The sequence below is a fragment of the Cebus imitator genome, unplaced genomic scaffold (assembly GCF_001604975.1).
Source record: "Cebus imitator isolate Cc_AM_T3 unplaced genomic scaffold, Cebus_imitator-1.0 Scaffold70, whole genome shotgun sequence".
Classification (NCBI taxonomy): domain Eukaryota; kingdom Metazoa; phylum Chordata; class Mammalia; order Primates; family Cebidae; genus Cebus; species Cebus imitator.
In genome coordinates this window covers 2,368,074-2,380,293 of record NW_016107385.1, presented here as the reverse complement: position 1 = coordinate 2,380,293, position 12,220 = coordinate 2,368,074, and the positions used below count along the sequence as shown (strand labels likewise).

General features: G+C 43.6%; 1 protein-coding gene and 1 pseudogene across 1 annotated transcript in view; one reads left to right on the top strand and one right to left on the bottom strand.

The window, feature by feature from the left end:
• Nucleotides 1–1,626: 1,626 nt before the first annotated feature.
• LOC119471715 lies at nucleotides 1,627–1,716 on the bottom strand (annotated as a pseudogene).
• A 7,458-nt stretch (nucleotides 1,717–9,174) lies between these two features.
• The window catches only part of GPR176 (G protein-coupled receptor 176), a 121,011-nt gene continuing 117,965 nt past the window's right edge, over nucleotides 9,175–12,220 (top strand). Inside the window, exon 1 of the mRNA XM_017530919.2 lies at nucleotides 9,175–10,262. Within this exon, the coding sequence (XP_017386408.1) occupies nucleotides 10,091–10,262 (172 nt within the window). The 5' untranslated portion in view covers nucleotides 9,175–10,090. The remainder of the gene's footprint in view (nucleotides 10,263–12,220) is intronic.

Genomic DNA, 12,220 nt, shown 5'->3' with positions numbered 1-12,220 from the left:
ATGATGTGTCTTGTAAATTTCATTGGGCTTATCCTGTTTAGAATTTGCTTAGCTTCTTGAATCTCTAGGCTTGTGATTTTTGCCAAATATAGACAGTTTCAACCCATTACTTCTTTGAATACTTTTCCAGCCAACCCCTCTCTCCCCTTCTGGGAGGTAAAGGAACTTGTTCTTGCAGCATACTGTGATTTGGAAGCCAGGAGCAGAGAGGCAACACTGTTCTTACTGCTCAAGAAAGTCTGAAATAAAAATTGTTAGTGACTTTTGCATCACTTTGTGGGTGTTCGTGTGCATTTACATATGAACCTGAATGAATCTTGCCCTTTAAATTTTAGAATAAGTATATGCCTTAATTCCACAACTGTGTCATTACTTCCAAGTCAGACTATGAGTCATAGTATTTTATATCCATATTCCATCTTTTACTAGAGAATATTATTACCTTAATCACTTAATTCACTAGAATCAGTCTTAGGGAACTTTTGACTCTTTAAAATAAATCGAATTTATTCTTAAAGGGCATATTTATTATGATAAGTGATACAGGAAAGAATGTGTCAGCTTCCAAAATTAATTATAAAAGAGGAATCCTAAAAAGGTGCTGAGATATCATGATAGTCTTCAGCTGCTAAATAGCTTCCCAAGGTGACTCCTTTGAAGGTGCTAATATTCATGAATATTTTAGTTTGACACATTTGCTATTAAAAATTAGTCTGGGCCAGGCACAGTTGCTCATGTCTGTAGTCCCAGCACTCTGGGAGGCAAAGGTGGGTGGGTCACTTGAGCCCTGGAGTTCCAGACCAGCCTGGGCAGCATGGCAAAAACTGGTCTCTACAAAAAATATAAAAATTAGCCAGGCATGGTGGCATGCATCTGTAGTCCCAGCTACTTGGGAGATGGAAGTGGGAGGATCACTGAAGCCAGGAGGTCGAGGCTTCAGTGAGCTGTGATTGCACCAGCGCACTCCAGGCAGAGTGACAGAGCAAGACCCTGTCTCAAATAAAATGAAATACAATGTAAAAATTAGTCTGTTTGCTTTATGATCATTATGTGTGTGTGTCTGTTTGTGACTATTGAAGTTTCCTGGAGAGGGAGGGAAGGAGTATTTAACTTCGAACTTTCCAGATATTCTTGATAAATTTACCCCCTTCCCAGGTACTCTTGATAAAGTTACTCCCTCCCAGATATTTTTGATGAATTTATTAGGAAATCTGTAGGTATAAGGACTACTAGAAATTCCTGATGTACCTTCTAATGCCATTTTTCTGGGAAACTACCATAGGAGATATATTCATAGATTCATGTCAGTAGAAAACCGTTTCCCAATGTTGGGTACAAACCCCAACCCCATACATGGGTGCCCTTAGTCCTGGCGGTGATGAAGGATAGAGAAAAGGAAATAAAGACATAGACACAAGAGTAAAATGTACAGCATGGGTCCAGCGGACCAACGCAAGCGCGGGAATCCCGTTGGCCCGAGCTCTGGGCTCCAAACACTTTTATTATGTGCATAATCTCATTGATCTTATGGGCATGGCAGGGGAGGGTGAAGGGGTAGATAAGATGGCAGGGGAGCACTTGAGATCCTTCTAAGACATGCTAAACTAGTACTCTGATTTTTTTTTTTTAAATATGGAAAGCTTCACTAATTTGTGTGTCATCCTAATCTTCTCTGTATCATTCCAATTTTAGTATATGTGCTGCCGAGGTGAGCACTAGTACTCTGATTTATCACCAATTGTTACCAGGGTGTGGTTACATCAGAAGTATAGCAGATGAGGAGCTACCCAGTCTGACCACACCCAATGCATCCAGGGGCTTTTATCAAGGGGCATTGAGGACATAAAGCAATCAAAATCACTCCATATTCCGAGAACCTAGGCAAAGCCTGAGGCATTCTCTGATCTCTGTCCTGCAAGGCTTTTCTCCTCCTTGCCAGCTCTCATCTGCAAAGACCCTCCAGGATCTCGTGAAGAGAGGTCGTCTCCCTTCTCAGAGACCTTTGCACAAGCCCTCTTTACGAGCCCCTCATGCAGTCTCCACATTGAGAAGGCATTTGTGGGACCAGAGCAGTATTGCCTGCTCTGCAACCACCCTGCGGTGTTCCCCTACGTTACTGCATTTTCAGATGGTCTTTACCTTAGGCCTTCTGTTGCTGATTGATTTCTAATTAACTGCACCAATAATACAGTTTAGTTTGGTGTATAAACTTCAGTGTACTCTGAGCCAAGGAAGCTTATAATTATTTAGCTAGAATTAACTTAGGTCTCCCACTGGTCATCTTGACCCACACCCAATTCACATATTGGGATAATTTGGAATACATGAAGGGCTGTCTTATTATCTTGTAAACAGAAAATCGCTTTGGATATTAATTTAACATATCCAAAACTAATAACCATAAAAGGTAAACATTTAGCCCACTGATATAAAGGCTAAGTTCTGGACTTTTAAATCTTCAAGTAAAAATTCCCCCAAAGCCACTCTGTCCTTCGTTAATTGCAAAATAAGTGATTTTTTTTTCATTTTTGAAAGAGAAAGCTTGTGTTTTATTTAACTTTACAGAGAGAAATTTTTTTTAAATCTTGAATGGTGACTTTTCCCCTTTTTCATATTTGATTTCTTTAAACATCAACAAAAAGGACTTGATCTTACATAGTTACGCTTTATTAATGGCCTACAATGACCAGACACTGTCAGAGATTTTTATTGATTCAATATTTTGTTGTCCTCAAAACAGCCTTTCAAGATACACATCTTTTTCTCTGGTAGAGGAGAAAACTGAGTTTAGAGAGTTCAAGTAACTGCCCAGCGTTACTTGAACACAACTGGAATGGTTCTGCCTTCGAGAAGATAGTCATCTACTTGAAGCAGCACATCAGCATCAACAAGGAGATTACCTATGACTATAAGTTCCCCATCGAAGACATCAAGCTATCCTGCCTCTGTGGCTCCAAGAACTGCTCGGGACCCTCAGGTAGGCCTCGGTGCCAGACTCAAAGGATGTTAGCCACAGCCTGGGGCTCTGGAGCATGGAGCCCATGGCCTGGGGCCCCGTCCCCACCACCTGTCCCCATTTCAAGTGCTGTCCTTTACCCAGTGGCCATGTCAGGGCCTGGTGACCCCACACTACACCCAGGACCCCCTGGTTCCAGCCCCTTAGCAGGAAAGGGCTTCTCTTTCATCCCATGTCTCTCTCATTTAAAAAAAAATGCTCCTCTCAGAATTTCTGTTTAACTCCAGTATCAGCTTCTCTCTCCATATCTCTTCCTCTGTCTTTTCTCTTTCCCGTTGTTATCCTCACCCTCTTCCCATGAATGCTGCTACATTGTTTTGTCTTCTCTATTTTATTCCTCCTCGTGAGAAAAGATATTTTAACCATTAAAACCACCAACAACAAAACATTCAAGAGGTACAACTACATCAGCATTCATACTCCCTTGTCTCCCCATATTAGGTTCTTTATCTTGAGAACATTAGTAGAACCCCATGTAAAGAGACAGCCTAGGTCTCCAAGAAAAGAGAAATGGGTTATTGCCTACCCCAAGCTTAAGTACTCTCCAAAAAGCTGTTTCAGTAATGTAAGTTTATCAGAGACCAATATGCTTTTTTTTTTTTTTTTTTGACATGGAAAGCCCAATAGTTCAATTGAAAGATGCCAGAGGCTCTATTATCAGCTACCACTTTCATTTCACAAGGAACTAGGACATCCTTATTGCCACTACCAATATACACAGAATTTTTTAAAGTCCTGACTTAAAACCTTCCATTCCTCAGAAATACAATCTATGCTCTCTTAAATATGCAGGCCCCAATTTTCATAACAACGTCTGCCAGGATAGGCTGGGTTATGCTGTGATAATAAGTAACTCCAAAAATCATGATTGCTTATACAACCAAGTTTTATTTCATATCCATACAAATTTATTTTGTGTCTGGGTGGTTCTCCAGAGTATTTGCCCTCCCATGTGGTGACTGAGACAGAGACTACTTCAATCTTTTGGCTCTTCCATTTCAACATAAGGTTCCTTCCACAATTGCAATGGCAGAGCAGGAGAGAGATTTGAAAATCATAAACAACTTTTCACTGCCTAAGCCCACAAGGGACTCCTCACTTTTGATCACATTTTTTTAGTCCTAATAGTCACATGACCCTGCCCACTTGCAAAGGTAGCTGAGAAATATAGTCTTCTGTATGCCTGGAAGAAGAGGAGAATGACATATTGTTGAACATTAGTAATATCTACACAATAACCCTCATTGTCTATGTCTTTTTACATAGGCACAGAAATAGCCTTTGGAAATAGAATTGCTTATTCCAGATGGGTAGCCAGAGGCCATAAAAACTCCCGTGCTGCTTTGGCTTACTGATACAAAATACTTACATTTCTCTAGCTCTTCTCTCCCTCTTTAGTAAGAGGCCACAAGGGGGCATGTGAGGGTGTGTGTGGGGAGCAGAAGGGAGGAGATCTTCAATCATAAGGAAGAAGAAAATAGGGAAAATAAAAGCTTTAGGTTCCCCAACTACCTTGATCTTTGCAATGATCCTAAATCCTATTCAATTTCTTCTTCCCCAAATCCCACCCTCTTTCTGCTCTTCAATAAATAGCTAAGAGAGTTGGAATTGCGAATTCTTCTGAACACAAAGGTAAGACAAATGATTATCACCTAAACAAGCTTAAGTACTTGTTGGAAAAGTACTTACTAGCACTTATGTGATTTTGCCTATCACTATGCCACAAAAGTATAAGAGAAAAATAGAGAAGAGTGTTTTGGTTTTTTTTTTAAATTACCTATGGCATTAGGGTTCTCCAGAGAAACAGAACCAATAGAATAAATACACATATACAAAGAGATTTAATACAAAAAATTGGTTCATGCAGTTATGGACGCTGACAAGTCCCAAGATCTGTATTTGGCAAGCTGGAGACTCAGGAGAACTGATGGTATATTTCTAGTCCAAGTCCAAAGGCCTCAGAACCAGGAGTGTCATTATTGTTGTTTCAGTTCAAAAGCCAGGAGGCCCCAACACTCAGGAAGAGCTGATGTTTCAGTTTAAGTCCAAAAGCAGGAAACAGCCAACGTCCCAGTTCAAAGCCAGTCAGACAGAGAGAATCCTCTCCACTCAGCTTTTTCGTTCTATTTTGGCCTTCAACTATTTGGATAAGGCCTACCCACATGGGGAGGATAGTCTGCTTTACTCAGTCTACCCATTCAAATGTTAATCTTATCCAGAAACACCTTCACAGATACACCCAGAAATAATGTTTTACCACCTACTTGGGCAACCCTTAACCCAGTCAAGTTGACACGTAAAATTAACTATCATGACAACTAACTAAAACTTTGGAAATACAAGTCGCCTCTAAGTTGGGAGGATACCTTCTTATACTGTTCATTACAGGAGAGGACTGTAAGGAAAAATTACTTGTAACAGCATTATCTAGAGTGAGAGGTGGCCTATTTTTTACTCTACTCCATTTCTCATTAACTGTTTTTAGTGTAGCTTCAGAAAGTTTTAAATAAAAATTAGCCAGCACATAAATGTGTTGGCTGGTAATTCTAATTACCTGCCTTCAGCTATGGCTGTGTATCTGATTGCTGCCAGGTGTTAACACTTGCCAGCTGATATCAACATAATACCTACTATGGTCTGAAGGTTTGTGTCCCTAGCCCCTTAAATTAATATATTGAAACCTCATCACCAGTGTGATGTATTAGGGTGTGGGATCTTTGGGAGATAATTAGGTCATGAGGGCTTTGCAGCCATGGATCAGATTGATGCCTTTATAAAAGAAGCACTATTCCACCTGATTTTGGTAAGAAAAAGGAAAAAAAAAAAAGGAACCAATAGGAACCAGGTGTTTTAATGTGTGCCTGTCACTGCAGCTACTTGGGAGGCTGAGGTGGGAGGCTCACTTGAGCCTAGGAGGTTTTTTTGTTTTTTTTTTTTGTTTGTTTGAGACAGACTCTCTGTCGCCAGGCTGGAGTGCAGTGGCATAGTCTCAGCTCACTGCAGTCTCCGCCTCCCGAGTTCAAGCAATTCTCCTGCCTCAGCCTCCCAAGTAACTGGGACTCAGGCGGATGCCACCATGCCCAGCTAATTTTTATATTTTTTTAGTAGAGTTAGGGTTTCACCATGTTGGCCAGGATGATCTCCATCTCTTGACCTCGTGATCCGCCTGCCTCGGCCTCCCAAAGTGCTGGGATTACAGGTGTGAGCCACCGCGCCTGGCCATGAGCCTAGGAGTTTGAAGTCAGCCTGGGCAACATAGTAAAACCCTGTCTCTATAATAAAAATGGAGGTACTAATAAAAAAGGCACCCTTCTACCATGTGAGGAGACAGCTAGAAGGCAGTATCTATGAACCAAAAAGCAGGCTCTCAATAGGCATTGAATCTGCCAATACCTTCAACCTGGACTTCCCAGCCTTCAGAACTATGAGAAATTTCTGTTTTTTATAAGCTGCCCTGTGTAAGGTATTTTGAACTACTATAGTCTGAATTACTATAGACTTAGACAATACCTGTACATGGTAAGTAATTGAAATGGACTGTAATTTACGTGTTTTTTGACCTTTTCAGGTTTAATTTCAGAAAAAGAAAATCTGAAATATCTGAAATGGTACATTTTGGTGGTGGTTTTTTTTTTTTTTTTTTTTTTGAGGGAGTTTCAGTCTGTCACCCAGGCTGGAGTGCAGTGGCACCATATTGGCTCACTGCAACCTCCACCCCTGGGTTCAAGCGATTCTCCTGCCTCAGCCTTCCGATTAGTTGGGATTATAGGCGCCTGCCTCACAACCAGCTAATTTTTGTATTCTTCGCAGAGACGGGGCTTTGCCATGCTGGCCAGTCTGGTCTCGAACTCCTGACCTCAGGTGATCCACTGGCTTCAGCCTCCCAAAATGCCTGGCCTGAAGTGGTACATTTTGAAAGTTTTTTTTTTTTTTTTTTTTTTGAGAAAAGGAAAATATATATTAATATTATGGGAGATTATATTTTCCTTAAATGACTGCAATAATATCTCTACTATCTCTCATTCCATATGTTCTTCTTATAATGTGACTAACACTCCTCCTATTGACTGTCCCTTTTACTTAAATGTGGCGTTTTTACAGCTGATTCAACAAATAGAGTACAGTGGAAGTGACACTGTACTAACCTCTGAGATTAGGTCACAAAAGTCATTGCAAGCTAGCCTGAGTCTGAGTGCAGTGTTGCTTATACCTAATTGCTCACAACCACTTTACAGATTTCTTTGTTCCTTCTCCACTCCCACTGCTTCACTTGGCTAAACTAAAAAGAGACAGAAAGAAAAATGTCAGTGCAGCTTCTGCCTTGTCCTCTTGGGACTCTTGTCTCTCTTGGAATGCTCACTTTTGGAACATAGCTGCCAGGCTGTGAGGAAGCCCAACAGCCACATGGAGAGGCCACATATAGATGTTCCAGATGAGTTCCCAGTCAACAGCAACTGCTAGACATGTGAGTGAACAGGCCTTCAGATCCCAGACCTAGGCAACAACTCTGAGCTACACCAGCAGACAGTATGCATACTACTATAGACGTTTAATATATATTTAAATTGTGTCCAATCTTTTACATCACGTATCTTAAAATCTTTTGACTCATCCTTTAAAAAAACCTATACAGCACACAACTGTAAAAATTGTGCCACTCTATTCCTGTACTTAGTCCTTTACTTTTTAGAGGCAATCCTTCCTCAAGCCTGAGAATCATGGTGACCTCAGCCAATTAGGTTATTTCTTGATTCTACTAACCACATACCCTAACATCAATTGAGGGGGTGTAGATAATTTAGTGATATCTTTTCAGAATGAAACCATGAGAGTGGTTTCTTGCTTTCTCCATTCATTACACCTGCAAAACTGATTCTTTTCTGTACCTTTATCCCAACTCTTACTAGTTTTGAATACAGGATGGAGGATGAAGGTGGGTAAAGGGGTATTTTTGTAACTGTTATCAAACAACTCTATTTATACACATTCTTCAACCCTTCCTAAATGAGTGTGCTGGATGTGGAGAATTATTATTTTGTTTTCTAATGACTATAATGTAAGGTGTTTCAACTTGAAAACTATGTTTGGACTCCTGGAACTAATATTAACTGCTGGAAATGGCGTTCTTGGGGGCAAAATACAATTAGTGTAATTAGTAATTTTCCGTCTTTTTCTCTCTCTCTCTTTTGGTCTCCAAAATGTTTAAAATAATTCTCCCTGCCGGCACAGTGGCTCACGCTTGCAATCCCAGCACTTTGGGAGGCCGAGGCGGGGGGATAATCTGAGGTCAGGAGTTCGAGACCAGCCTGGCCAACATGGTGAAACCCGGTCTCCATTAAAAAAAAAAAAAAAAAAGAAATTCTCCCATAGATTACTATGTGAAGGTATTGTGAGAATCCAAATATGTGCAAGATTTGGATTTTTACCCTTTCAAGAGTAGATAAGGTTACCAGTGAAAAGGAAATAGCCATATTGTAGCAGGATCATCCTTGAGGCAACCAAGGAATAACTGTAATTTTAATCAATTGTTGAGTTATTGCCCTCAGTCTCAGTCCCATAACCAACATATCAAACCCTTCTACCATGTACCTCACTTATTAAAAATAAGCCCGTTTCCATAAAGTCAACCACACATACGTTTCTTCTCTTTACCCCAGATCCTCTCCCTGCATCCGTACAGTTTCCTCTCCCACTTGGCATCTCTTACTTTAGCATTTCTTCTTACTTTACTAACCCAGCTTCCCAACGTTTTCTGTTCCTGAATCCAGTAGCCCAGGTTATACTGTGTACATTTTAGAAATGATACTCAATATAAAGGCCAGGAAACCATGCACGCGGCTCCTATATTTCATTTTTCTTAAATGCTTCAGCTACACCCAAGGCCTGACTGAGGGGCCAGGAAACAGCCGGTAGCCCCTGCTGACGAGATACAGAGGAGTAACGACAGTTAACAGTAAATGAAGCGCAGTCGCGGGAGATGTAGCAAGCGTGTCCACGACAGCCAGTCACCAGCCCTGCGCTCCTCCCACGCCTCCAGCGAACAGTCACGCTCCGCGGGACCAAGATGGCGCCCTCCCCGCGGAGGCCTGGGCGCTAGGGGCGGGGCCGCGCGTGCCACGTGACCATCCTCGCCAGCCGCTCGCCCCCGGCTGCCCTAGGTGCGCACTGGGAGTCTGGTTGCCGCGCAGACCGTGCCGTTGCCCCACTGGGGGCGTCTTCCCTCATCCCCGCCCGGCTGTCAAGCTCTTTCCCAGCTGCCAAGGGCCCTAGGGGGGCTGGGAAAGGGGGCGCCCGGCCATGCAGAGGCAAAAAGGCCCTGCAGAACGGGTTCCCCGCTGCCACTGATGAGGCAGGAGGTCGGAGCCCCCAGTGAGGGGCTGGGAAGCAGGACCCAGCACGGGAGTCCGGGCGGGCGACCGGAAGCGCAGGGCCAGGCTGCTGGGGAGACTTGGCTTTCTGCCCAAGCCATGGGCACTGTCGGGTACTCGGGGGTCCCCGCGTGGCTCTGGCCACTCGGCGTGGGCATTTCGTTGGCTTCACATCGCCATTCAGCCCCGAAGCCAGCAGGACTGAAAAATAGCTTCGGCCAAACGTTCTCCTCCCGCTAAGGAGAGGGACCAAAGTGCGTCCGCCCGAGGGGACTGGAGAGGGATGCCCTAGCCTTCGGGGCGCGGAGTAGCCGCGGTTGAAGGAGGCGGCGGGGAACTGGGAGCGCGCTCCTTGACCATCGAATGTCTCCTTCTGTATTTCCATTCCTGCCGAGTGGGCTGGGCCACGCTGACCACCCTGGAGGAGGGACGGACGACGCTCGGCGGGCTCTGACCGTGCCTCCTTTCTGTGGTTGCTGACGGGGATCCAGGAGGGAGTGGGCATGGGGCGCAGCCGCGCCTCCCTCCTTCCCCGCCTCCCGGGCGCCGGGGTTGGCGATGTGGAGACGTGAGGAGACCCGTCGGCTGCCCCGGCTCCTCCAGGACTCCGCCAGGCGCCCGCGCGTCCCTCCTCTCCCAGTGGTGGAGAGGCTCCGCGCGGGGCTCCGAGGCGGGCGGTGCGCGGAGCCGGAGCCCCAGCCTAGCCATGGGACATAACGGGAGCTGGATCTCTCGAAACGCCAGCGAGCCGCGCAACGCGTCTGGCGCGGAGACTGCTGGCGTGAACCGCACCGCGCTCGGGGAGTTCGGCGAGGCGCAGCTGTACCGACAGTTTACCACCACCGTGCAGGTCGTCATCTTCATAGGCTCGCTGCTCGGTAAGCCTCCCGCGGGGCGCCTCCGGCCCGGGCCTCCCAGAGGGCACAGGTTCGGAGAGCCGGGAGCGGGTTGCCCAGCCGCCGTCGGTTTCGGGTGCCTAGCAAAGTGCGGAGAGTTGAAGGAGGGTTAAGGATCCTGGGTAGCTGCAATGAAGTTAAGCAGGGACGGTGGACTCCAGACCCCATGCGGGAGCAGAAGAGTTCTAATAGGGCATTCTCGTGGCCCGAGGATGGAGCGGGATCCAGCGGGTATCCCCTTCCTCAGATAGTCCTGGCGGAAGGCTCCTGGGTGCCCGACTGGCTTCAGCTCTTGTTTACCAATAGCGAGAAACAAAGATTCTGTGGAAATTTGTTAATGATGATTGAAAGGAATGTCACCCATTCCGTTAAAGATGTTTTGGGATTCTATTTTTCCATATATATATGGAAATAATAATGTGTGTGTGTGTGTGTGTGTGTGTGTGTGTGTGTGTGTATGTGTATATATAATTATTTTGAAAGAGCCTTATTTTGTGCGTGCTTTATGGCTTGCTTCTTCGGAACACTGACCTGCTGGTAAACAACCCTGTGAAGTTAAACTGTATGTCGTCTGTAGATGTTTTTAAAACAACAAAAGAAAGCCCACTCTACTTCCCCATCTATGTGTTGTTTAAGGTACAGAATAAAGGTAGGATAACCCAGATTTTTAGGTATATTTGTTCAGAGAAGAAAAGATCAACGAATTGAAATGAGTGGCTAGTAAAATACTAACCTACTAGTATGAGAATTACCTGTACTTGTCACTACTCTTAAATTATAGTAGGTTTTTTTTTTTTTTTTTTTTTTTTTTTTTTTTTATTTATTTATTTTTTTTTTTTTTTTATTTATTTTTTTTTTTTTTTTTTTTTTTTTTGTTACCCAGGCTGGAGTGCAGTGACGCGATCCCGGCTCACTGCAACCTCTGCCTCCTGGTTCAAGCAATTCTCTGCCTCAGTCTCCGGAGTAGCTGGGACTACAGGCGCCTGCCACCACATCCGCCTAATATTTTTTTTTTGTCTTTTTAGTAGAGACGGGGCTTCACCTTCTTGGCCAGGCTGATCTTGAACTCCTGACCTCGTGATCCACCCGCCTTGGCCTCCCAACGTGCTGGGATTATAGGCGTGAGCCACGGCGTCCGACGATCGTAGTCTTTATTGCTCATCTTCAAATGTTAAATAATACAAGCAACATTCATTTCTATTGAGGTCTATTGAACATGTTGCATACCACTTGGAAATATGTGGCTTCCTTTCCTGTGTCCCCGATGTGGCAATAAAGATGTGATGTTATTGTCAAGAACAGTCTTAAAGTTTCAAAGTAGGAATAGGTTACTTTTTGTAGACACTTGTGAATTTCTATGGAATCCATGAAACTGACATTTAATAGACTATTTTAAGAAGAATTTTAAAAGTTTGGAATTTCCCTTCATAGTTTCTTTAATTGTCATCATTCCATTCTACTCCATCATAGTATTTCTCTTTCCTTTTTTTTATCACAAGGACATTTTCAGGAGTAGATATTAGTATGCTATATCGGGGGGGGGCGGTGTTAGTGTGCATGTGTGTGTTTTAAGTTGTTTTTATGACTGGAATGTTAAATGCACATTAGCAAAGCAAAAGCCTATGTTCAAAATACCTTCAGTATTCATGATGCATTCTAGATTATTGGGAGTTAAATTCTGAATATTGTCACACTTAAAGTGTGGGTTATTGGAGAGGTAGTAGAAGTGACTATATTTTTATTTCTGCAGATTTCCCCCCAATATACACATACATACATACATTAATATACATACACACATATATATTTTTTCCCATGAATAGCTTTAATTCTGAAGAAAGACAGTGTTGGGAGGAAAAATTCTCCTGAGAAATTTTCCCATGGTTTGATTTGATTCTTTTTTTTTTTTTTAAAGATGGGGTTTCACCCCGATGGCCAGG